The 25,960-nt window shown below is 44.4% G+C and overlaps 1 protein-coding gene across 6 annotated transcripts; it reads left to right on the forward strand.

Annotated features, from left to right (window-relative positions):
- Positions 1–264: 264 nt before the first annotated feature.
- Positions 265–24,951, forward strand: NOL8 (nucleolar protein 8). 6 transcript variants are annotated; one of them, XM_047701199.1, is made up of 17 exons: positions 265–539; positions 1,319–1,484; positions 2,045–2,107; positions 3,446–3,524; positions 5,212–5,347; positions 5,856–5,927; positions 7,523–9,307; positions 10,564–10,656; positions 11,110–11,232; positions 11,467–11,557; positions 13,748–13,886; positions 14,702–14,779; positions 20,012–20,280; positions 21,742–21,871; positions 22,339–22,409; positions 22,980–23,062; positions 23,502–24,951. In XM_047701199.1, the coding sequence occupies exons 2-17, from the start codon at positions 1,346–1,348 to the stop codon at positions 23,550–23,552; spliced, it is 3,402 nt and encodes a 1,133-aa protein (XP_047557155.1). In that variant the 5' UTR covers positions 265–539; positions 1,319–1,345; the 3' UTR covers positions 23,553–24,951. The 6 variants fall into 6 exon arrangements, with proteins under 6 accessions (XP_047557155.1, XP_047557154.1, XP_047557158.1 ...); XM_047701198.1 differs by having other exon boundaries at positions 5,856–5,924; positions 7,520–9,307; XM_047701202.1 differs by having other exon boundaries at positions 5,856–5,924; positions 7,520–9,307; positions 22,983–23,062.
- Positions 24,952–25,960: the final 1,009 nt, after the last annotated feature.

Genomic DNA, 25,960 nt, shown 5'->3' on the forward strand with positions numbered 1-25,960 from the left:
GCGCAGTATCCGGGCTCGTGGCAGTTGCTGCGTTCCTGACCTCAGCTAGCCCCTAATTGTCCCTGCACTCCGAGAGAGTTGGCTGGCTCCAACTCGAAGCCCAAGGGCGCGGCAACCCACCCCCCTCCAGTGAACCTTGGAGCCACCCGACCGAATACGTCACTGGAGAGGAGGTTCCTGGACCACGTGACCGGGGTACTGCGACCACGTGACCAGGAGCCTCTGTATTTTTCGTCCGCTCTGTCACTTCCGCTGTCCTAGTCCAGGAGTCAAAAAGCCGGAGGCTCTGATCGTCTTTAGTATGAATTAGGGAGTTTCGGTTTGGACTCGTTTGCAGACATTGAGGGATGGATGACCGAGTCATCGCCGTACTCCAGACGACCGCAAACGAAATGAAGAGAACTCGGGAACTGAGCGTGGTCCCGGAACCTTAGCAGGCTGGATTGGAAATCCAGTAGGAAGGAAGACAGACCGCCCCTTTTGGGCCACGTGACTAGAAGTTAGGGACCTGGGCGGCCCTGGGTGCGGAAGACGGCGTGGTGAGGAGCGGGTTCGGGGCGTGGAAGGGCCGGGGTCGTTTGACACTAGGCAAGTGTCAGGAGTTACAGTTGAGACTAGATCTGTGACTAGATCTGGTTTATAGTTGTGGTTTCATCATTAGTTCTCCGAATGGCGTTGGGAGGGTGATCACTTCTCTGCTTGTCTGAAAAACGAGAGGCTTGCAAACTGCCTCGTACAACGCTGGCACGTGTGAAGAAAAAAAAAAAAAGCCTGTATTAGCTGTGGTATCAGTTGTTCTCGTTGTGACTGAAGAAGAGCATTTTGAAGGGGCTTGTGCTGTGAGATAGCATTGTGCTTGTAGCATCTGTGTACATGTCAGAGGACTGTGAGGAGCTCCGGGATGGAGAGCTGCCTTTAGCATGTTAACTGGCCACATCCCATTTCTGTCAGCTTTTGTTAAAGTGAATAAATGACTGTGTGAATGAATAAAGGAAAAACACCTAAAATATGCATAAATAAGTGAGAGGGGGTAGAGTCTAATACTGTGGTCATGTAGAGGGGAAGAGTTTGCCTGTACCTGGGTCTATATGTACGCAGAGATGCTGTTCCAAAGTGTGTTTGTAGAAAACATGGATTTAGGACTTGAACAGAGTCTCAGGGATAAAATTTGGAAGTAATGCAATAGGAAGTGAAACGGGTGCAGGCCACCAATTTGACATTAGAAGGTTCAGGAAAAGGGGGGGTGCTTTTTTCAGATATGAGAAGAACCAAGGGAAAGTACTCTTCTAAACAGATAGAAAATGTTTTTTCTCACTAGAACACTCTGAGTGTTTGCGCAGCCTTCATGAAAGCCAACAAAGAAGTGAAGCGCCTGTTTGTGGGTGGCCTTGGCCAGAACATTTCCAAGGCTGACCTGCAAAATCAGTTCAGCAGATTTGGAGAAGTTTCTGATGTGGAGATCATCACACGGAAAGATGACCAAGGTACGTTTGTAGTCCTTCATGGGTTGTTAAAGGCAGATAAAATTTGTATCTAGTATCACAAAATAATGGATCCCCAGAGTGAATGTCAGCCCTAACGCTGAAAGTTGTATGTGTTTCATTATAAGATGCCTTTCTGTGTGTGCCAGTCCCCTGCCCTGTGTCTTGAAAGTGTTATATAAAATGTGGAACCTGCCCAGAATACATTTCTGAAATCAAAAGACTTTCTAAATTCCAAGACATCTGCTTTCTGAAATATGCAACCTTCAATTTCCAAAGCTAGAATTCTAATACTTGCTAGGTGTTGGCGTCCTGTTGTATAGAATATTACTAACATACAACAGTTGAAACATTTCTTTAACTGATGGCTTAATTTCTTTTGGAATAATTTGATAAATATGTTTAGAAAAATGCAGTCTTTGTATCCAATGAGAACTAAACAAGATTTTTCTTTGAAAGAGTAAGCTTCTAAGAGTCACTAAGTTTAGAAACTTGATCATTTTACATTGTATGCTGGGTAAGAGTTTAAATAAATTATTATTATTTTATTTTTTTTTTTTTAGGAAACCCACAGAAAGTCTTTGCATATATCAACATTGAAGTAGCCGAAGCAGATCTGAACAAATGTAAGATTGTTATATGCTTTTTATTCTATTTGCCAGTTCATGTAACTCTAACTTAAAATAACTTTGGTTCTAAATCTAAACCTTAACAGCCACTTGTAAAACATCCATAGAAATAGCCATAGTTGAGAGAATTCCAACATCCTACAATTCAGCAAGTTTAGGTCCATCCCATTTGGTGTCAGCAGACATAGGGCAGCACGTTGCTCAAAAATAGTATTCTCGAATATTTTGAACAAGAGAACACATGTTCATAGAAACTGCCTGATAACACTTAGCCCACTGGATATTATGCCATAATCTCCCTCCCTGGTGTGTTCGTTTCTCAGGCGGCTAATTCTTGTCATTAAGCCCCGTTAGGAGAGGACTTCACTGTATGCTCTTATAAGACGTTATCCCTAAAATTATGAAATCTCTATTGGTAAGTTTAGTAGAGCTGATGAGGGCAAACTGGCCTTCAACAAAGAAGGAGGGGGAGATCATTGATGCAGGAATGTGTGCGAGTTATTAGAGGCTAGAAAGTCAAGACACTGAAAAGAGAACATGCTAATGGACAAAGAGGGCCATCAGCCTTCTTTGTTCTCCTTGGGGGAAAAAACTTGATCTGTCTTGTCATTCAGTGAGAAATAAGTAGTGGTTAAGAACACATCAGCTTTGCTGTGTGACCTGTGACAAGTTGTTTAAACTAGAAGCCCCAATTTTCTCATCTGGCATATGGCAAAGATACTGCTGACCTCATGGTACCACCACAAAAATTATATTGAGTAATATGTTGGTACTTAGTGTAGTACCGACCATGTAGAAATTCTGCTCATTGTTATTACTAACAAAGGTGATAGCAGGTATTAAGAAAAATCAGCTACTGGCGCGTAGGAGTTGAAACACAGTTTAGTCGTCTGCACCTAATTTACTTGCAAGTCACGCAGCAGTAATTACCATGGGATGATAAATAAAATTCTATAGGATTTCATTGTCCTCCAATTCACTCTCCAAAATTACATTCATGTTTTTTAGTTTCAGTGTGGGAGATAACCATAAAACGTTAAATAAGTATCAGGTGTTTCACCAGAGGTTCCTGGCATCACTTTGTGGAGGAATGATAAATTTCACTTTGCATTTTACACATTGCTTCATTCAGTTCTTCCAGGAACGCTGGACAATAGAGAGCTTAAGGACTCCTGGGGTGGATGGCTCAGCTGAGACCAGGACCTAGGTCTTTTCTCCCCAGGTCGCAGTTTCTTTATTCTGCGTCTCTTTTTCTTGGTATTAATTAGAAAAAGCGTATGCTGCCATGTGTTTTTGCATTGTCGTGTACTTGAGTAATAATTCTTTACTTTATAGGTATGTCTGTTTTAAATAAAACAAAATGGAAAGGTGGAACACTACAAATTCAGCTAGCAAAAGAAAGTTTTTTGCACAGGTAAGATGTGTTCTGCATGGATTTAAACTTTATTTTGTTATATTGTAAATGGTTTTATACATTCACTTAGTTGATTTGAAACTATCAAGTAATAATGTTATTACATACTTGGCAAATTCAAACATTACAAATAGAGCTAAAATCCTTTCAACTGTGACTCCCCACGACCCCAGGCCCACCGAAAAAGATCATGCAATGCATTTACATGGGGTTTTTTTTTTAAGACTTCATTTATTTGACAGAGAGCATAAGCAAGGGGAGTGGCAGGCAGAGGGAGAGGGAGAAGCAGGCTTGGCGGGGAGCAGGAGTTCCATCCCAGGGCCTCGGATCATGACTTGAACCGAAGGTAGACACTTAACCAACACTAGCCCCCAACATGTGTTTTAACTTCAACTATATATACCTATTTCATCTTTGTAAACACAACCTTCTGTGGGGATGTAGATCTTCCCCCTTTTTTTGAAATGATTGTTTTGTACTATTTCCAAAAATAACCATACCATAGGGTACTTGATTATCCCCGTGATGAGGGACACTTGAACTATTTCTGCTTCTCATAATGGATGACCTTTGAGAACGGCTCCTGCATAGTGCATGGGTTCCTTGGGTTTATATCCACAGGGTAGTTGTTTTATCATAGGGTTATGGACATTTAACATTTTAATAGATAGTACCAAATTGCTAATGTTGATTTTGGCTATTAATGCTAGAGTCATATAAGAAACAAAGATGATAGGAAGTCCCTGAATGAGAGGCGTAAGATTAATTATGTAAGTGACTTAAGAACAAGACAGTGTAATAACCATTAGAGTGTTTTAAGATTCTGCAAGGTATTACTGTCAGGGAGAAAAGACTCTGGGTTTGGGAGCTTTCTAAATACGAAATAGTTTAGGGATATACAGCTGGAGTTGATGAGATTATTCTAGGCCCAGGAAATGGCAAGGTCTGAAGCAAGTGGCGAGCAGCGTACTAAAGGCATATTTTGAAGGATTGGTCTGGTGAGAAAAGTGAGAATCTGACTGTTCTTCAGCTCAGGGCCTCTGTGAACGCGGTAGTGGTGGGACTTTATCCAGTAACAGTTCGGTGCCTACTCTGTGTCAGAACTGGAGCCCTGGTCCTAAGCAGGGTGAGCATGCTGTGCTGCTGCTCGCGAGTGTCTGGGCAGGCACACCTGAGGATCCTGAGTCCGACCATCATTCTGGGAAGTGGAATGGAAAAGAGATCGGAGGCAAAGAGGCCCGTGAGGACTGGGCAGTGCAGCTGTCCAGGCCTGAATAAGGTGGGGGAGTTTGAATTGGAAGGTTCAGATGGCATCCTGCATTCTCTTCATTAAGAGGGTAGAAGTAATCAGGACTTGGCACATTGGGCTCTGAAAGACACCTCTTCCTCATGAAGAGTGAAGGGATTAAGGACGGAGAAAATGCTAAAAGTGAATAAGCAAGGGAGAAAATTGAGAGGCCCTAAATGATGACTATAAAGTCTGACAGCTCTTTTTTTTTTATTGTGTTATGTTAGTCACCACAAAATACATCATTAGTTTTTGATGCAGTGTTCTAAGATTCATTGTTGATGTACAACACCCAGACAGTTCTACAGTATTAAAAATAAAAACCGAAACAAAGCACTTAATTGTTTGGTTGGTTATTTTTAACTCTCTTATTTATATATATGTATTTTTTTTATTCAGATTGGCCCAAGAGAGAGAAGAAGCAAAGGCAAAGAAAGAAAAATCAACAATAGGCAACACCAGCTTTTTAGAAAAGATGGGAGTGGTGGATTTCCATGTGAAAGCTGTGCCAGGGACAGAAGTACCAGGGCACAAAGTGAGTCTCGCTGGCAGCCTGAGTAGCCCAGGAACAGAGTCCTGAGACTGGGAGACCATGGGTGCCATGTCTAGAGCAGTTGCTTTTCCCCTTGCTTTGAAGCACTTAACATAGGCAGTGCCTTATCGTTTTCACAGTGCATTTACAAGTCTCGGGTAAGCTCCCTCATTTTACGGGAAGAAATCAAAACCCAAGTGGAGGTAGGTCTCCCCAGGGACATCGGTGGTGAAGCATACAGGCTGGTCCCAACTTTGCCTTTTTAATGATTGTTTTTGTTAGTGTCCTACATGGTTTATGTGGGACTGATAGCTGCCCCATTTGTCCTTCTTTTTTCTTTCCTCATACACTTTTTTTGAGAACTCCTGTTTTCTCATCAAAAACAAAACCCAGCAATAATCATGGCCCACTGTGAGTTTGATTTTTTTTAAAGTTGTGTTTATGCAGTGTGGTTATCATTTTCCATTTGTAACATATATAGTAAATGTATTCTTTTTTTTTTTTCTTTTAGAATTGGGTCGTGAGTAAATTTGGAAGAGTCTTACCTATCCTTCACCTAAAGAATCAACATAAACGTAAAATATCCTTTGCAGTTGGCCTTTCAAAGTAACTTCTTATTTACCACAGTGATGGATACTTGGAGAAATTCACTTCGTCCCACTAGAATTTCCCTGTCTCTGTCAGTTAATCTTCAATGCTTAAATATTTATGTTCATTTCTAGGCAGGGTAAGACCTAACTGCTTCCATGTGTGAAGCAATGAGAGGTTCATGAGAGGTTCATGTGAGAAGGCTTGGTACTAGTGAGTGACAGCAGTGAAGCACTTGTACTGATTAACTCTTATGTCCCTTGTCCTGGCTGACATGGATTCAAAGCCATTGATCAAGGTGCTAAAGAAGGGCGAAGGGGCTTGGCTATAGTTGAAGAAGGTGCTGGGGGGGAGGTGGGGCATGGTTTCCATTAGTAGAAAGTGATGGGAAGAGGACCAGGCAGGAGGAAACAGTAGGTAGGAATATGTAGACAGGCAGGAGAATGGTGGGCGGAGAAGTAGTGTGCATGCTGGACAAGGAAACACGGAGGTCTGTTCCCTTGAGGAAATGAAGTCAGATTGTCTGGGAATTCCCAGCGTGGTGGACTCGTGGACAAGCTGTAACCCTGCCTGCCAGTCGGGGAAGCAGAAGCAGCACAGGTGTTCCCGAGGGGATGCAGTACAGACAGCAAGTGTGGGGGAGCACGCAGCTGATGGGCAGGTTGCCGGAGATTAATAGCTGTGGCAGACACTACTGCCCTGGGGCTAGAGAAGCAGAGAGGGGTGTCCTCATTGGTCACAGCTCCTGTGCCCCAGGGCCCCTGGAGAACTGGCCACATCTATTTCTGCTCTCCCACCAGTAGCACTAATGTCGGGGAAAGCTGACTTCTCAGCCTTCCCTCTGTGGCAGCCACTGACAGCAGAGAGGAGAACATTGAAGGACAGTGTGAAGCTGACAACAGACACTGCCTGGCACATGTCACGTATTTGGCACACATTCACTAGTTACCAGATGCTATTTTAGTACTTAATAAAGTCCTAAAAGGATTTTTCAGGAGTGATCACTGAAAGCAACTTACACTTGCCTATTCATATGTGTTAGGAAACCAGCAAATGCTAGCTGTCATCACAGCACTTTGACATTAACTAGAATTTTTCTGGACAATGTCAGCAACAAAACAGGCCTAGGAAAGAATGATCAGCTTCCTAATAAAGACAAGATGTGGAGAACTCATAGAATGCGGAATAGATGTTATTGAGATGGGAGAATCAGAACTATGATATGCCAGGACTGAGGAGGCAGGAATGGCCAAGGTGGTTGGAGTAAAGGACATGCAGCACCCAGCTGTGCCCTGCTGGGTGCCCCTCTGTGCTCTGCTTGACGGTATCAGCTCAGATTTACAGAAAATCTGCATGGGTTTGCTGTTCTGCCAATTAACTGTGATGGTGCTCAGTTTTAACTCTGGACATGGCCAGTGCCGCAGACCATAAGGTCACCTAGTGAAGTGCTCATGGTGTTCAATGGAAAAGGGAGGTCAAGGCGAGTAAGTGATCAGCTCTAGGTCAAACAGTACTTCGTGTGGTTCACCACATTGATAGGTGTTTCTAAAACCTAGTGCCTGTGTTTTGTTCCTTGACTCTGGTAACATCATGAAGTATGATCCATCAAAATACTGCCACAACTTAAAGAAGATCGCAGAGGATGTCACACATGCCACCCCTGTGTCCAGCCTCACCTGGGAACTGGAAGGAGGAGATGACCTGATGAGTAAGAAGCGACGAGGGGACTTCTGTGCTGTTCACAGCGCCCCCCGGAAGAGGATCAAAGGACAGAAGAACCAGGCGTCTGCTGCTTCCCCAGCTGTGAGAGCAAGACCCCACATGGTCCTGGGGAGTCTGCATTCCCCACAACAAGAGGTGACACGCGAAGCACCCTGGGAGCGCATTACTGCTCAGTTACCCCGTGTCCCTGCTTCTCACAGCCAGAAACTTAACAATGTGTTTGTTCAGACATCTGGCATGGGAACTACCAGGCACAGAAATCACAGGTCTGATGATGATACCGATTCTGAAGAAGAGATACGACTACTGATCGCGAGAGAGGAAAGCCTGGGGAAAACTACATGGTCGTCTGTAGGTGACTCTGCAAATGAGCCCTTTGAAGTCGTGGGGGGAGACTTCAGGTCAGGTGTTCCCAAGCTGTGTTCTGTAACAGCGGCAGGTGTGGGAAACGATTGTGACTATGATTCAGGAGATACAGATGAGATCATCGAAGCAAAGAAAAAGACTGGTAAGGTCAAAAACAGTGCAGAGTTATCACAAATGGAGAAATCTGCACACAAGAAAACATCTTCAAAAAATAGAAAAAACTGTGAGCTTTCCGGTAATTGTGTTAAAGCACAAAAAAGAAAGACCAACCCAGAGCGAGCCATCAGTCCCCAGGTTACAGCCCACTGCAGCAGCAGGGAAGATGCGGGTTCTACATCAGAATCTGCTGAGTCTGCAGGAGATGAGGAGTACAACGCCATGATGAGAAACTGCCTCCATGTGCAGCTCACCTTAGCTGATCTAGAACAGCTAGCTGGCAGCGACCTGCAGGTTCCAGAAGAAGATCCCGAGAGTGGTGGTGATGGCCAGGAGACCACCACCAAGTGTGACAGGACTCCAGGTGGCCTGCACAGAGCCCAGCCGTGTATCTGTCCTGAGGACATTGTGGCTGCCCTCTTAGAAGGAGAAGAGAACACCTGTGGAAAACAGAAACCAAAGGAAGACAACGTAAAGCCAAAATTCCAGGCTTTCAAGGGAGTAGGCTGTCTCTATGGAAAGGAATCGATAAAAAAACCCTTGAAAGAGAGTGTTGCCTCTGACAATGTAAATAAAGATCAGAATTCCTTGAAACTTGATCCCGGCAGCATGTCCATGGAGAAGGGGTCCCCACCTGCTAATGGCTCATCAAGCAAACTAACTCCTCTCCCACATGCAAAGAAGACAAACGACCCAAACCAAACTAAGCCTCACAAAAGGCGTTCTACTTTCCAGAGCCAGAATCATAAGATGGTGTCCCCTAGCAGTTCAGAAGAGGGAGGTAGAAATCCTATTTCTAGTCTGTTGCCATTAAAAGATAAATCTTTAAGTCTTGGTGCAAAGACCTCCAAGGTAGGCTTTGAGGAAGACTGCCACCACAGGACAAGGGAGACCGGAGAAGGTTCTGGAAAGAGCAGCCCCCCGATGCCTGGGAAAGCACTGGAGGGCTCCTCCAAGAGAGATACTCGGGGAAGCATCACCAACTTCCCACTTTCTGTGAACAGTTGGTCAGATGTCCGCGCTAAGGAGAAGCATGCTGAAGACAATCAGAAGCGTTTGGCAGCCTTGGACGCAAAGCAGAAAGCAAAGGAAGTGCGGAAGAAGCTGGTTCATAACGCCCTGGCAGACTTGGTGAGTGCACTCCCAGTCTGGGCGCCACGAGGCCACCCTTCCTTCCCATGAAGGTTGGCGTGCCCCTCCAAGCTCCTTGTCCCAGCACCCACTTGTTTTCATGTCGTGTCCCTTGAGTGAGAAGCTTCTGTCGCCTTGTGTCTTTAGTATATACCAGAGAAATTGAGTTTGAACTTTGTTTACTGAAAACATTCTTTCTTGTTTTAATGTAAAGTTTTCCTTTCGTTTGGGAACTATAACTGGCATAATTTTATAACATGTCCTAATGTGTCTGAATTTGCAAATAAGTCACTTGCCAGTGATACATATCTCCCTAAGATTCAGGATACTGACTTTAGTCATTCTTCCAACAACCGTAAGTGTCTGCGAAGTCCCAGGACTTCACAGTTAGTGCTAGACCTCGGAATGAGGATCGTGGTCCCTGCCACTGGTGGTGGTTGTCTCACAGTGTGGTAGGCACAGGGCCCAGAGAGAAGAGTGCCCATACACCCCAGCAAGTCAGCCAGGAGGAGGGGCGGGGGCCTTCCTCAGCCTGAATCAAGTCTAAGGTAGAAGGATCAGTGCAAACTGGTTGGGTAGTGGCAGGTGGGCAGGAAGGGAGTGGAAAGACATTTGTGGGAAGGGAGCAGTTTGTAGTCAGCGTAACCGAGATATGCAGAGATGAGGATGCCCGAGAGAGGAGCAGGGCAAGTGGTGGAACGGCTGTGGAGGTTGAACTTTACTCTGTGAACATGGAAAGGAAAGGCTGAAGATTTGCTTCATGTATGTAATGGAACAGGAATCTGCACACTCTGGCTCACTGGCCATCCAGCCTATGGCCCGTTTTGGTACAGCCTTCAAGCCAAGAATGGTTTTTACATTTATAAGGGTTTTTAAAGAGAAGAACCAAGATTATATGTGGCCTACAAAATATTTACTCTCTGGTCCTTTACAGAAAACATTTACCACCCGCAATCTGGGCAAGATTTTTTTAGGCCATGACAAGTCAAATTGGGAAATCTGGAGCCAGGGAGTCTTTGGGAGGTCATGAGCCAGAACCAAGGCAGTGACAATGGGAATAGATCTAAAAGATACCAGCTAGGTCCATACTTGGAACTTGAGGACCAACTGGACATGGAGAGGAAGAAGTCTTAACGTTTCCGTCTTGGGAAACACTGTGGATGGTGGTGTTCACTCTAAGGAAGGAGAAGGGGCCTTGGTGAGGGAAGGAGACAAGGGGCTTTCTTAAGGTGTAATGCCTTTGTGGACTGCTCTAGGATGGTCATCCAGAGGACAAGCCAACACACATCATCTTTGGCTCTGACAGTGAAACAGAGGAGCAAAGCCACCCGGGAGAGGAGCCCATGAAGGTAAGTAGCCCAGGAAGCCCATGTGGGGATTCCACCACTCTCGCAGGTCCATTTCTGCCTGCTGCACACCAGGACCTCCCCAGAACTGCCACGTTCAACATCAAGCCCTCCTGAGCTGCAGTGATCCCCAGCACCCCTGAGCTGCAGTGATCCCCAGCACCCCTGACCACCACACACAAACACCAGGGACCTTGGAGGTTCTCCCCCATGTGAATCTATCCTCCACACCATCTGCCAGGTAGCATAAGTAGTAGCGGAACCCTGCAGGAAGTGTCCCCTGTAATAACTGCACCCATTCTCCAACTGCACAGGAGCCTCCGGATTAGTGACCCAGATCCTGGGAGATGCATCTGGGCTCCTCGTTCTTCAGTGTGAGAGGAAGACTGTGTGAGGAAGGAATTGCAGATGGCCTCCGCTGTTAACAAAGCACTTCCGTGTGCATCTGTGTTCCAGGAGTCCGTGAACAGAGCCTCTGGGAAGCTGTTTGACAGCAGCGAGGATGAAGAATTTGGCTCTGAAGACGACAGTCACAGGTTCAGAATTAAACCTCAGTTTGAGGGCAGAGCCGGGCAGAAGGTTAGTGAAGACTGAAAATAATCCCACCTGCGGGCCCTTGGTGACGGGGTTTTTCCCTCCGGGTAAGTGCAGGCTGACCTGGAGCTTCCAGTATTTATTTGCATGGCTTGTGGGGCGGTGAGGGTATACCAACAGTAATGTAGTGAATTCGGGCAAGGGAGGTGCACTTGGAGGGGCTCCTGTGAGAGCGCGGTCTTGGGAACGTGGCTCCCAGCTATCCGCGTGTCTGTGTAGCTCCTGGACTTGCAGTCTCATTTCGGCACTGACGACAGATTCCGCATGGACTCCCGATTTCTGGAAAGTGACAGTGAAGAGGAACAGGAAGGTAAATATGTCCCTGCCCAAACAGTCCTCATGTCAGAGCTGGGGGACCCTGAAAGTCATCTGCTGTAGGAGAAACTGCGCCTCAAGACTTGGAACTATGAGGCCTGTGACCCACGGGTGCTTACGCAGTCCTGCTTGAGCTTGTGGGTAGAGTTACTCAGAAAATCTCAATGGCTTGAAGCTGCCTGAAAGGGTAGGAGAGGACAGCTTCTACCAAAGACCATCTTCCTCTGTCCTGTCCCTGTTCTAGGGGAGGCCGGAGGGACCCTGGTGAGGTTAGAGGAGATAGTTGAGCATCTGCCCTCCCTCCAGGGTGCATGCCAGGGGCGGGTGTTGGAGTAGCAGAGCACCACGGAGTCGTCCCGATGTGGGTGGGTCTCGCAGCTGTGATGCTCCCAAGGACTTCCTTCTTTGCAGCGGCTCCAGACTGTCTCTATACGACCATGCACTCTTACCCTTCAGAAAAGCCCTCACCTCCCATCTGGCCAGGAGGGCGGCCCTTCCAGTGAGGTCCCTGCTTGCCTCTCCCGTCTCTGGACTTCTCTGTCCTCATACCTTTTTCTTTCCTCCCTGAGTTAATCTTTCCCGAGCCTCAGGCCTCACGGTTCGCACTTCCTATCACCCTGCTCATGGCCGTGCTCATCCTGCCCTTCTTTCTGTGGACACAGTGAGGCCTCAGGTCCCCCAAAAAGCCATTCCTTCCGCCCTGCCAGGTTTCTCATTGCTACTCCCATCTTTTGCCTTCTAAACTTGAAATTAAAAACTAAATTGCAGCTAATTCAGAAGCAGTGGCTTTTTGTTGGAAATGCATTCTCTGATCTCATTGAGGTGATTTTTCTGTGTAGTGTATGTTTCTGGAAACCAGGGTTCAGAGAGTAAGTTCTCCGCGGTCCATGCTAGCTTGCGTTTCAGAGCTGCTTGCTCACAGTTTCTCGAGAAGGCAGCAGCAGACAGAACCATGGAGCCGGCTCTGAGTACTGTGTCGTTGCTTTCGGACCTGCGGGCTCTTTGCTCACTTCGTCCGGCTCCGGCCTCTTCAGCCTGTCTGTGGCTTTTGTCCCTGTTCACTTTCACATGTTCTCTTCTCTCTGCTCCCATCACACCGTAGCTCTTGTTTCTTCCTAATTCTTGGTTCCTGGTTTTCCCTTTGCCTTTAGGTATATATTCTGCCCAGGGTTCATAGCTTTCCTGTGGCCTCAGCCTTCCCTTACACATCAGAGTGAAAGTTGTTACATACTAGCACATCCATCTGGTCCAACCTAAAGTAAACTCTTCACACTCTCTTCAGTGCGTGTGTTCCTTTTGTTTCTGTTCCTATTATTTCTGGTCCCAAATTGTTTCTGTTCCCGGTTCGTGGCAGGCCCTCCTATCAGTGGATCTTCTTGGTCTTTCCCTTGTTAGACTCTGCCTGGTTTATAAAGCTTTTCTTGATGGAGTTGAACCTACTCTCTACCTCCTTTGAACCCTTAAGACACTTGGGGGTATTTCTGTAGAGAACTTACTTAAATTAGTGCTTTATTCTGGTATCTGTTACTTGGTTGCTTGTCTTCTGCGGTGAATTCAGGAGTCTGCCAGGCTTAGAGCTCTGTATTTTGGCCTGCAGTCTAGACTCACTGCTTTGTTGTCTAATGTTTGTTTCCTGTAGTTGAAGATAACAGCATTTGGGGCCACAATGTCTTGTGTGTGTAGGACCCGTGGGTGTCTTCCTGCAGCACTTATTACTGAACCAGAGACCAAGTGACTCTCTTGTAACATGTTATGAGTAAGAAGAGTTGCCATCCTTTACCACCTTTCATCTTTAGGTTGTTATGTAATTTAAGTTAATTTTTAGAGTGGTTAAAAAACGAGAGTCTGTAATCACGGTGGTTTTGTGATTAGTATCTTGCTCGGTTGCATTTGTCGATCTTTACCTTAAGAACTTCGATCTGCCACTGAAAGCCATCAAATGCAGATTTTATTTTCATAATTATAGGTGGAAATGGGGCTTTTCGTTCATTGGCCATGCGACTTCTGGATTCCCTGTGGCATTGAGGGTCATGGGGTCGGGGAGGTTGGGAAAACAGGGCTGGACTTTTCTTTCTCCTGTTTCAGTGAGCTTTGCCCATGTTTAAGTGCTTGATGATTATTTTATGATTGAGACTGCTCAAGTTACGTTTGCCAAAAGAATACTAATTCTGCCTTTCCCTCTAAGAGGTAAATGACGAGAAAACTGCGGAGGAAGAGGAGCTTGCTGCAGAGAAGCTCAAAGCCCTGGACGTCATGCAGAGTGTTTTGCACACCACTGTGAGCAATTCTGCACACAAAGGATCGTTACCTGCCAAGAAATTTAGGTGTGATTTATGTTCCATCCTGTTCCACCCTCTTTCCCTTTGACATATGTACCTTTTGAACTCAGTTTAAAACTAGACTATTTTAGACATCCTGGGGTGGGCAGTTGGCAAAATATATCAGACCCTAAAAACATACTTATTGTGGACCCAGTGGCTCACTTCAGGAAACTAACTTTGAATTTTTTCTCTATTTTTGTGGTTACATGTCATAGCAACATTGCTTTCAATAGTGAAGCAGCTGGACAGTGGTTTAAATATTAACTGTAGAACTATATAAATGTAATTTTTTATTACAGAAAATTTTAAACACATTATTTGTAGAGACTGGTGTATTGAAAGGCCTGTACACCAGCTTCTATAGTCAACAATGTGATCAATTTTCCTTTCTTTTGTTTTTTCAGGGTTTTTCTTTAAAATAAGCTCTACACCCAACAGGGGTCTTGATCTCATGACCCCGAGAGCAAGAGTCATGTGCTCTACAGACTGAGCCAGCCAGGAGACCCCAGTTTTCCTTTCTATACTTTTAATTACTTTTCCCACTAAAATACTTTATGCAGATCCAATTTTATTTGTATTTATTTCAGTATCCGTAAATTAATTTTTAATTAAAAGATTCAGGGAAACTCAAAACTGGGTAACTTAAAATACCACTTTCTAACAAGATCCTGATACTTCGTGTGGTTTTGTCTTGCTCAAAAATTGGAATTGTCCCACTTTGCTATTATATATTTGCTATTATTATAATTTGCTATTAATTTTTTCCATTAGGTTCTGATTTCTCTCTGCCAGCTTACTCCTGTCTGTTGTTTACACAGGGATGTCATACATTACGATCCAACGAGGCATGACCACGCCACTTACGAAAGGAAGAACGATGATAAACCAAAGGAAAGGTAAATCAGCTGCTTCTCTCTGTAGCAGGATCATAGGAATTAATCTCATTTGAGACCCTGAGAGAAAAAGATAGTAACCCATACCCATCCATTGGTCTGCATGGTATTTAATGGAAGACCAGGGAGGGAAGAGTTAGAGTGGAATTGTTGTTGTGGTAGAGAAAGTTGTACTTTGAAACAAAGGAATCTCCTGCATGTGCTTGACATGTGCTCCTGGGCTAGTGTGGTGCCCCCTCCTTGAAATAGTTTCTCATGGCTGTTGTAACAAGTCACCACAAACGTACTGGCTGAAAACCACAAAAGTTGTTTTCTGGCATTTCTGAAGGCTAGGAGTCTGAAGTCAAGGTTACTGAAAGAACTGTGTTCTCTCTGGAGGTTCAGAGGCAAACATTTGTGTCCCGTCTCTCTCCTGGCCTCAGGTGACCACAGTAGTTCATGGCGGCGTTTCTCCTTGTTCACGTGGCCTCCTTTTCTCTGTGCCTCTCATCTCTGTGTCTGTTATAAGGACACTTGTGATTGATTTAGGGACTGCCTGAATAATCCTGGATAATCTCTTGTTTGCAAGGTACTTCACAACTCTGCAAGGACCCTTTTTCCGAATAAGGTCATATTCACAGGTTTTAGAAATCAGGGCCCGGACGTATCTTTTTGGGGCAGTGATTGAGTCCACGACACGCTCCAGTGTGCTAGAGCTTCTGTTTCCCGTGCCTGTGCTGTCGCACCGTCCGTTTCCTGACTACGGCAAGTCCGTGGAGCAGCCAGTAACCCTGCCTGGCTTAATGCCTTCATTTCCCCGTGGGTAGAGTCAGTAAAGGCAATGTGCTATCCTGAATTAGGTCCTGGAGCAAACAAGACATTGGGTGGAGAAACGGGAGATGAGAATGAGACTTGGGTTTAGTTAATAGTAGTGGATTGCGGTGAACCTTTGTCATATGTGTGTCATAGTTACAGAAGATGCTTCCAGGAAACTAGGTGAAGACTATTTGGGAATGGTGTCTTTCCCCAGAGCAGATGACCCCAAAGAGGAGGAAGAGGCCACAGTGTATTTTATGACCTAGTCTTAGGTCACACACTGACAATCTGCCTTATAAAGTTTTCTTGAAACAAGTCACTAAGTCCAACTCAAATACTTCGATGAGGGTGGGGGGCTTGGAAACAACACCTCTTAAAGGGAGAAGTAATGGGGAATACGTGAGCATATTTAAAACTGCCATAAACCACCCACTGGCCACAGATTGTTTACATTCCTGCCACATGCAGAATATGCTCACTCCTCCCTTGATGGCCCAGAAGCCTCACTGTTACAATATCTATTCAGAAGCTGGGGCGCTGTCACCCACATAAGATCTAGAGGCAAATGAGGCCTAATGAGTACAGCACCGTGAGTGCAGTCCCTCTGATCAGAGACAGAAGAGAACTGTGAACTAGAGGACAAGCCACCTGTCCCTCTGCAAACACATGGTGGTGAGGCAAGCACAGGGTGGCCACCAGAAGGCCTGCTGTTCACCTGAGGGAAGCAGAAGGCACGGGGTTACTGGTCCGTAGCAGCTCTGAAGTCCAGACCAGGAAATATGGGGACTTCTTTGATTAGAACCGCAGGCCTGGTAATGATTCTGTGTGGTTCTTAACTCTGCCTTCTGGTTCATCCTTCCTTTTTCTTGAGCAGTGGCTTGCATTTGTGTCTAAGTAATCTTCTTGGCCTGCTTTTTGTTTGTAGAAATGTGGGCATCCAAAAGCCTTGTCATTGTAGAACGTACCTGTCTGCCCAAGCTGGTGTTTCTGCTCATATATTTCTCTTGAATATTTGTGGGTTTCCTGTGATCTTCTTGAGATTCACTCCCATGAGGCAGAAACCATAGCCAAGGGTCATTGTACTGTGGGCTTCTGCTGAGACACCACTGGTAAGTAAGGTCCATAGGAGCCTCACTGGCCAGACGGCAGAGGTTTCTGAGCTATGGCTAGGGTCTTAACAAAGGAATTTGCTTTGTATTTGGACTGAGGTCTACAGATTTCTCTGTTAAAGATCAGACAGTATATTGGGGCGCCTGGGTGGCTCAGTGGGTTAAAGCCTCTGCCTTCAGCTGATGTCATGATCCCAAGGTCCTAGGATCGAGCCCCGCATTGGGCTCTCTGCTCAGCGGGGGGCCTGCTTCCTCCTCTCTCTCTGCCTGCCTCTCTGCCTACTTGTGATCTCTGTTAAATAAATAAATAAAATCTTTAAAAAAAAAAAAAAGATCAGAAAGTATATTGTCTGTTGTAGTAATTCCACTCTGCCTTTGTGACAGGAAAGCAGCCACAGGTAATATGTAAGTGAGGGAGGGAGGCTGTGTTCTGAATAAAATTATTACCCACTCAGGTTTGCATTTTGTATAATCTGTTTATGTCACAAAACCATCTTTTTATTTTCCCATCCATCTCAAACCATGAAAGATACTCTTTTTTTTTTTTTTAAGATTTTATTTATTCATTTGACAGAGATCACAAGTCGGCAGAGAGGCAGGCAGAGAGAGAGAGAGAGAGAGGAGGAAGCAGGCTCCCCACCAAGCAGAGAGCCCGATGCGGGGCTTGATCCCAGGACCCCGGGATCATGACCCGAGCCGAAGGCAGAGACTTTAACCCACTGAGCCACCCGGGCATCCCCATGGAAGATACCCGTAGCCAGCAGTCCGCACTTAAATAGGCAGCAGCCTGGATTTGGTCCTTGGGGCCCAGCTTGCCAACACCTGCTTTATACTGTGTTTTCCTGTGTTTTAGACTGGATCTTTGCTTAGATGCCACTTCTTAAAATATCATGTTATTTGTCTTCTAGAAATTAGGGGTCTTCAAAACCATGAGCTCCTGGTTCTTATAAGAAATGTCTTGGGGCGCCTGGGTGGCTCAGTGGGTTAAGCCGCTGCCTTCGGCTCAGGTCATGATCTCAGGGTCCTGGGATCGAGTCCCACATCGGGCTCTCTGCTCAGCGAGAAGCCTGCTTCCCTCTCTCCCTCTCTCTCTTTGCCTTCCTCTCCGTCTACTTGTGATCTCTCTCTCTGTCAAATAAATAAATAAAAATCTTAAAAAAAAAAAAAAAAGAAAAGAAATGTCTTTAGGTTCAGTGTCTGGTCACATTGTACTACAAGTGGTAAATACCTTCAGACCCTTCCAGACACCTTCCTAGCTCGCTCCCTGTTCATAGGCACTTCCTAAGTTCTGCTTTAACAGAGGCGACACAGTGCTGCTTAGCATTGTGCCATGGCAGAGCTGGGCCAAACGATCCCTTTCCTCTGGGTTCCAACAGCATTTCCTCACTGTCCTGCCACCAGCCTGCAGCTTCCTCAGTGGCTGTGTGATTCCTACTGACAGTTTCTTCAGGCTCTTGCTAACACCATCCTTGCTGCCTTCTGAGACCTTCCTACCACCCGGGCTCTGCAGCCCCTCCTATGGTTTGGGTTTTTGTTAGAGCAGCATCCCATGTCTAGATACCAAATTCTGCAACACTCATGAATCGCTGTGTGGATACACTTCCCCCAGATTCAATAGCTTGAAGGCTTAAAGATTTATTAGATTCCAGTTTCTCTGGGACAGGAATTTGGGAGTGCTTCACTGGGTAGTTGTGGCTCGGGGGCTTTCAGGAGATTGCCTGCGGGATGACCCATGCACATGTCTGTTGGCTTGAGCCCTTAGTTCCTTGCCTCTTCATTTGGCTGTTTGTGTGCCCTCCCAGCAGGGCAGCTGGCTTCCCCCAAAGCCGCTGATCTGTACAGGGGAGCGCAAGGAGAGCACTGCGGTGCCTTCTGTGACCCTCAGTAGTCACACACCATCTCTTCTGCCTTAGTGCATGCCACAAGGGGTCATGAGGTCCAGCCCACACCAGGGAATGGGGGGATTAACTTCCACATCTTAAAAAAGGATCAAAGGATTTTTGGACCACTTTTAAAACCACCACATGGTGCTTCAAGGATAATCACATGAAATTGCCTAAAGTACACCATTTTGCATAGAACTCAGTTCCATAGGCATCTCTGTCTTAAATCCTAGCCAGGTTGGTGTTTTAAATGAAGTATTACAAGTTTCTTTCCAGGGCACCTAGGTGGCTCAGTCAGTTAAGCGTCTGCCTTCAACTCAGGTCATGATCTCAAGGTCCTGGGAACGAGCACCATGTCGGGCTGCCTGCTCAGCCAGGGAATCTGCTCCTCCCTCTCCCTCTGCCTGCCACTCCCCCTGCTTGTGCTCTCTCTCTCTGTCAAATAAATAAATAAAAATAAAAATCTTTGAAAAAAAGTTTCTTTCCATGATATATAGTCTCCCCCAATAAGAACCAGTTAGGTTAACTTCTCTCTTGTTAACTATCTTGTTATAATAGTTATAGTAGTTATAATAGTTATAATAGTTAACTATCTTGTTAACTTACTATTTTAGGTAATACAGTTAGAATTTTGGCCCGATATTACTCACGGTATGTGGAGTGGAGTCTGATAGGAAAAAGGATTTTATTCTCTTTTTTTTTTTTTTTTAAAGATTTTATTTATTTATTTGACAGAGAGATCACAAGCAGGCAGAGAGGCAGGCAGAGAGAGAGGAGGAAGCAGGCTCCCTGCTGAGCAGAGAGCCCGATGCGGGGCTCGATCCCAGGACTCTGAGATCATGACCTGAGCCGAAGGCAGCGGCTTAACCCACTGAGCCACCCAGGCGCCCCAAGGATTTTATTCTTTTGATACCTAAAACTCAATATTGGCAAACAGCCATGTAACTTTTTGTCTGAGATCAAAGAGAAAATAAATGCAGAGCAGGTTTATAGTAACATCAACATTTCATATCAAGACAAAGTAGATGTAGCATGTTTATAATTCACTCCTAAAACTTAATTATGACCTAAATTTTTACACCAATTTTGCAAAACTCACAGAATTTTGGGACTTAGAAGTTACCTGGTTTAGAGTGTGTGTTTTGCAGGTGAGGTTACAGGCCTAATGCCATTAAGTGATTTTCTTAAAGCTAGTATGTTAGGTGTGATTTCTGGAATGTAGTTCAGAGGATGGAGAAGGATATAATTCATGTGTAATACTTGGAGCTGTTTGACATAGTTTTGTGTATTAAAAGCTTCCTGGTCAAGGTTCTGCTTTTATGATTGGAGTTTTATATGTGGATCCTCTTGGTTGTTGAAAGAATGGGGTTAGTTTTCCAAGGTGTTCTCCTAATCTCTGGCAGCTGATGGTCTCTTTGTGACGCACTTGTCTGTAAATGTCACTACAGTAAAGCCAAACGGAGGAAGCAAAGGGAGGAGGCCGAGAAGCTGCCCGAGGTGTCTAAAGAGATGTATTATAGCGTTGCTGCGGACTTAAAAGAAATATTTCAAACTACAAAAGTTACCAATGAAACAACAGACGACACACCCTCCAGTGAGAATCATGATGGCGAGAAAGTTGACATCCACCACCCCGCCACTCCGACGACAGGGGCCGAGCAGCCTGGCGGGTTCACATTCTCCTTTTTTGATTCAGACGCTAAAGATGAAAAGGAAGGTACTTTTTAAAAAAAATTTTAATATTTTCAGTTCAGGCAGCTTGCACATAATGGATTGAGTCTACATTAAGTGTGTGACATAACATTAGCCGAAGAGAATTATTTTCTTCCACCTAAATGAACAACATGAGATTCGGTATCATATGGTCAAAACAACGTGCCAGGAGCTGTGTTTAACAGCAAGAGATTGTTTTTGCTTAAAGGAACAAATGTCTAGTTAGATACCATGCGAAGGGAAGCCCAGGAGTAATGTGCAGCATTCCTTCTTCTGAGTGGAAATAATCACGAGGAAGTACATAGTAAGCCCTCCGATTAAACAGCTTCATGCCTTACATGCAGTTAGAAAAGCCAAGACTTTGTAGAAAGCCAGTGCCGTCTGGAAGGGAAAGGAGGAAATAGGCCACCTTGGCTTTATACAGGTACACTATGTCATCGATACAGCAGTCCTTTCAGACTTTGTCCTTGGAAACATGCCAGAACCTGGAGAAAAACAAAAACAGCAGTATGCACAAGTTCACGTCCCCTTTCGGGAGGTTTACCTCTAAAGGCCAACATGAGCCGAAAGTTAAATGCCTGTTAACTTAGTGATAGTCTCCCCTGGTAAGGGAGACTGCTGCTCCTCACTTGGTGTTCATGATGGAATGCAGCTTTCCTGGAAGTTCACTGTAAAAAGCAGATGTCCGCATCCCGGAGAGTATATTGCCCACCTAACCACAGTGTGTGCTGCGTTAAAGATGAGCGGTTAACGGTAGCACCCTCTGTTAGCAGCTAAGTTTTTAATGTCAGTTCTGTGGTCCTCCAGCATGAGGTGCAGAGACCCAGTATTTCAGAATTTGGGCAAGTTAGACGCAGTGACGCATCATGTGCTCTGCTCTGCTGTCCCCTGGAGCGCCAGGATCAGTCACATGCTGCTGAGCAGAGCTGGTTTAACACTGACTGTAATTCCTACAGCCAAGAGCCACGTGTGAGAACCCTGAGCGCTGAGACCCCTCAGTGACCTGGGAGGTGTGAGTTTGGTGCTTCAGGAGCCTGGGCCACTGTCCACAGCTTTTTCAGCAGTTCTGGAAAGAGGGTTTAGGAATTGAAAGTGTACACATAAGTTCCTTTCCTCGTTGATGAATAAACGGGGACAGGGACACCTGGTCTCACTTCATCATGCTTTATTTTAAGCATCTCTTGCTGGCACAGGTGCCACCCTTTTGGTTCCTTTTAAATTATGTTGCCTGTTTATAAACCTTTGGTTCTTATGTCTTTTTATGCTTTTAGTATATTCCTAATCAGATCACTCTGGCAATGCCAAAAAATAAGACATCTTCTCATTTAATATTTGAAAATTTTAAAAGATACTATTTTAAATTAATAGTTAAGATCCTGGACACTTAGAGATACATGTGCATGGTAAAAGTGACCGAGTGTGTTCAGCTACAGTCCTGTCCCCTTCCATTGTCATGACAATACAGATTCCTACAGAGCTGAGCCAATGAAAACAGGGAAGATTGTCTGGCAGGGAGCCCCTCGTTTCCAAGACAGCAGCTCTGAAGAGGAAGATGTTGCTGAAGAAGAAACGGAAGGCAGGAAACCCAGCCCCAGGTAAGCAGTTTCTCGCAGTGTAACACCTGAGTTAGACATGCTGACAAGTATACAAGACAGCTTCATTTTCTTCTCAACTCCTTCAGAGTTCTCAAGACTTTTTGTGACAGAGCCTGTTTTCTCTTCTTCAACCTGGGTAGCACTGGGTGGGGGTGTGAAGATCTGGGTCTGGAAGGAGGACCCTTGAGCTGTCCCACGGGAAACACTGGCAGATGGAGTAGTAATAGTGGGATGAGACCGTGAGCAACCAGCATGGGACTTAAAACAGCTCTTGTTACCAACCTTTCAGATACAAGAGAAGAATGTTGAGTAGAGAGAGGGTGGAGTCACTTTAAATCAGGGCAAAATGAGCAAAATGTAAAGCAGATCTATTTAAGGAATAGTTCATTTATATTTTCAGTGTAAACATTTCATCTGAAATATTGAAATTAACCCAGGTCTTTCTCTCTCTCTCTTTTTTGCTTCAGAGAAGCATCATTACCTGAGAAAGAGACCACTAGATTTTTCTTTTTTTCTAAGAATGATGAAAGACTTCATGGTAAGTACATTTCTCCTTTAAATGGTATAGGACAGGAAATGGCACAGTTCTCACACTGCACATTCCAGGAGAGTCACATGCATCCAGGAAAAGAAGTATTTGGCAAAAATTGTGATCCTTTGCCCTGTCGTGTGGTTTAGCCATCCCTATTAGACTGATGCCGGTTGGTTTATTAAGCCTTAGATGGCTGAAGGCTCCAACTCACCCTCCCTCCCTCATTCAATATCACAAGGACTTCTTTGTTATGGGGACCTGCTTAGATGCTAGACATGCAAAACTCCTGTTTCTAGGACCCTGAAAGTTCAGGCTCTTGGTGAACTCCTAAGACCCTAGCACAAACAAAAACCAAGATACATAATGGTAAATAATACAGAAACAGTTAAGTTTATGCTGTGTAAGCAGTGCTACATTTTCATTTTGTAAAAGACAAAATATTCTTAAAATTAGTATAAATAGGAAAAAAAAATGATGTTAACTAGAATTGAAGCCCTTGATGATGCCAATACTAGCATTACCATCCGTTTTAAAGGCATTAATCTCCCGCCTTGTCTTTTTTTTATTTTCCCCTAGTAGGTTCTGATTTATTCTGGAGAGGAGTGGGAAATAACATTAGCAGGAATTCTTGGGAGGCCAGAACAAACAGCTTGCGGATGGTGAGTAACTGCACATCCATATTGATGGTCTCCTAGATGTGGTGCTATCTTTGTTTTAATATTTTTCTGGTGTAAGAGAGTAGGGGTAAGGTGTGTACCTGAGACCATGATATAAATGCTCATCGTGCGGGGCAGGGCATGGTTTAGGTCGGGCCACACCTGGTATAGGTTAGCAATCTGCAGAGCAGCCAACTTAGGGGCCCAAGTTCCAACCATCCTTGTTAAGTAACAGTAAATCATGAGATTTGGGGGAGATTAAAATGTAGTTTCAATTGCAGGCATTTAAAAAGTTTGAATATTCCCTGTTCATTCAGAGTGAGCACTCCCATAATGTTTTCCATAATCCTCACATTGAATAATTCAAATTTTACTTTATAGTTACTGAACACCTTGAAAATGATTTAGATTTATTTTTAACAAAGGTGTGATGTTTTTATAGGACTGCCGAAAGAAACATAAAGATGCCAAAAGGAGAGTGAAACCAAAATAAAACTGTCAGCATTGGTTTTGATACGAATGTGAAGAAGGCTCACCTATGGAAATTGGATGATACAGAAAATAATCTTAAATAAGAAGAATTCACGGTGAAGGAGTATTCAAAATCTGCCTGGTCGATATAACTCTTTTAATGTGGATTTCCTGTATATCTCTACCTAAGGAATTCTTAAAAAAATTTAACCTGATCTTTTTTTTTAAACAAAGCACAGCATAATCCCCCCAAATACTTTTTATACATAATCTTTATGCTATCCTCGGTTATGCTAGGTATTTCTAATGCAAGGTTTACGTAACGTTTTTTTAAATGTGTGGGTAAGAGCACTTGTGTTTTCCAAATTTGGCTTTGTGTGATTTATATGCTACTTGAAATATTTATTTTTGATTATGTAGAATATACTTTACCTCCATTTTGTCCTTTAAAAAAAAAAAAAGTTGAATACAAATCAGTCTGAGTTCTGTACTTGTGTCCTGATGAACAACTAACTGAAATGCAAGACATTTCAGCCGAGCATCATAGAAGAGTTCTGTGAGGACCAGGGAAGGATGCTAAGTTGAGTTTTCCTGTTCTTGGCCTCCAGGAATCATTAAGCCCAAAATTCCGGTTTGACCAGAGGCTTATGAAAAATCCAAGTTAGTTGTCAGGACTCTTGAGTCCAAAGAGGGAAGCAGATTTAATATCTCCTTAAATCAACCTGGTTAGGATTGAAGACAGGTACTCCAGTCAAACTACACTGTCTTCAGAGTTGTGTTACAGAGACAGCCCCCAGGGATGGTCCTTGAGCCCCAAAGTGTATATCTGGAATTAAAGTATTTATTAACTTACGTCTTAACCGATTATAAACTTTAGAGGGCTGTGATGTCATCTTGTCTATTGACTGTTGTGTCCCAACAGCCTAGAACCATGTCTAGCACATGGTGGTTGCCCAGTACATTTTTTTTTTCTTTCAAGATTTAAATTGTAGTTCACATGTAGTGCAGTATTACTGTCAGGGGTAGACTTCAGTGACTCATCAGGTCTATCTAACACCTGGTGCTCATTATATCGAGTGCCCTCCTTCATGCCCATCTCCCAGTTAATCCCATCCTCTCCCACCTCCCCTCCAGCAACTAATAAGACAGAAAGGGAGGCCAACCATAACAGACTCTTAAATACAGGGAACAAACTGAGGGTTGGTGGTACATATATTTTTGAATAAACAAGTCCAAAGAACTAAGCAGCTGAAGTCTTTTGGGATTCCTGTGTTTCCAAGACTTGACAGAAAATAGAAGAACCACCACTCAGCAGGACAAATAATCCAAATGTTCCACCTTCTATTCATGTAGATTACATTTATACATTCCTCCTGCTGCATAACAAGTCATCTCAATAAAATAATTTTGCTCGCAAATAAGCAATTTGCTCCGGACTCATTTGGCACTCCTCACACCTCCTCCCCGTAGTGTCAGTGGAATGGCTCAGCCAGGGCTGGAGAATTCACTTCCAAGATGATTCACTCAGAGCCTGTCCCTGCGTTTCCTCCCAGGTGGCAACTAGGTTTCAGAAGCAAAAGGTGGCAGTCTCCTTCCACTATATTCTGCAGGTCACAACATACAGGCCAGCCAGAACCAAAGAGAGGGGACATACTGTCACCTCTCAGTGGGAGAAGTATCAAGGAATTTGGCCATATTTAAATGTCACACCCTCCATCTTCAAAGCAAACAAGTGATGTCAAGTATCCTTGCCCTTCCCTATTCCTGCTCGCCAGATACAACCATCTTCAACAATTTTTATGTGACCTCTGGTATTTCTCTCCATATCTCTACCTAACATGCTTAATGATCTTGATTTCTTGGTTTTTCCTTTTTTTAAGATTTGATAGTGAAAAAAAGATTTGATAGTGTGTTCCCACGTGCAAGCACAAGTGAGACGGCAAAAGGAGGGAGAGAGAGAATCTGAAGATTGTACACTGAGCACAGAGCTGGATGCAGGGCTCTATCTCACCAGCCAAGATCACGGCCAGAGCTGAAATCAAGAGTTGGGCGATTAATTGACTGCCAGCCAGGTGCCCCTTCCTGGTTTTTGTTTTAGACATTATGTTTTGACTCCTACTCTAACAAGTGAGGGGTCAACTCTGAACCAAGTTGTGGATTTTGACATTTAACTTTTTTTCCACTTGCTCAACTTCTTTCTGGTTTTAGGTTCATACCTTTTCAACAGTAACAAAATGTTTCTCAATCCAACTTTGAGATGATCAGACATGACATCCCCACCTTTTTTCTTGGACACGTCTATCTGTGAGTCTTCTCTCCTGCTCTAATCTGGAGTGTCTGGACAGATGGTAAAAATGAACTGCACAAAGCAGAGTACTAGTTAGTAAGATGAAGAAATACCACTAGTAAATGTTCCTGCCGAGAGGGTTT

Source organism: Lutra lutra, chromosome 13 (assembly GCF_902655055.1).
Source record: "Lutra lutra chromosome 13, mLutLut1.2, whole genome shotgun sequence".
NCBI classification, from domain to species: domain Eukaryota; kingdom Metazoa; phylum Chordata; class Mammalia; order Carnivora; family Mustelidae; genus Lutra; species Lutra lutra.

Bases quoted from the DNA above. Each gene is read 5' to 3' on its own strand.
- NOL8 (XM_047701199.1), top strand. From the start codon at position 1,346: ATGAAAGCCAACAAAGAAGTGAAGCGCCTGTTTGTGGGTGGCCTTGGC. The intron at 3,525-5,211 runs GTAAGATGTGTT...TTTTTTATTCAG, and splicing joins AAAGAAAGTTTTTTGCACAG to ATTGGCCCAAGAGAGAGAAG. The intron at 20,281-21,741 runs GTACTTTTTAAA...ATGACAATACAG, and splicing joins CGCTAAAGATGAAAAGGAAG to ATTCCTACAGAGCTGAGCCA.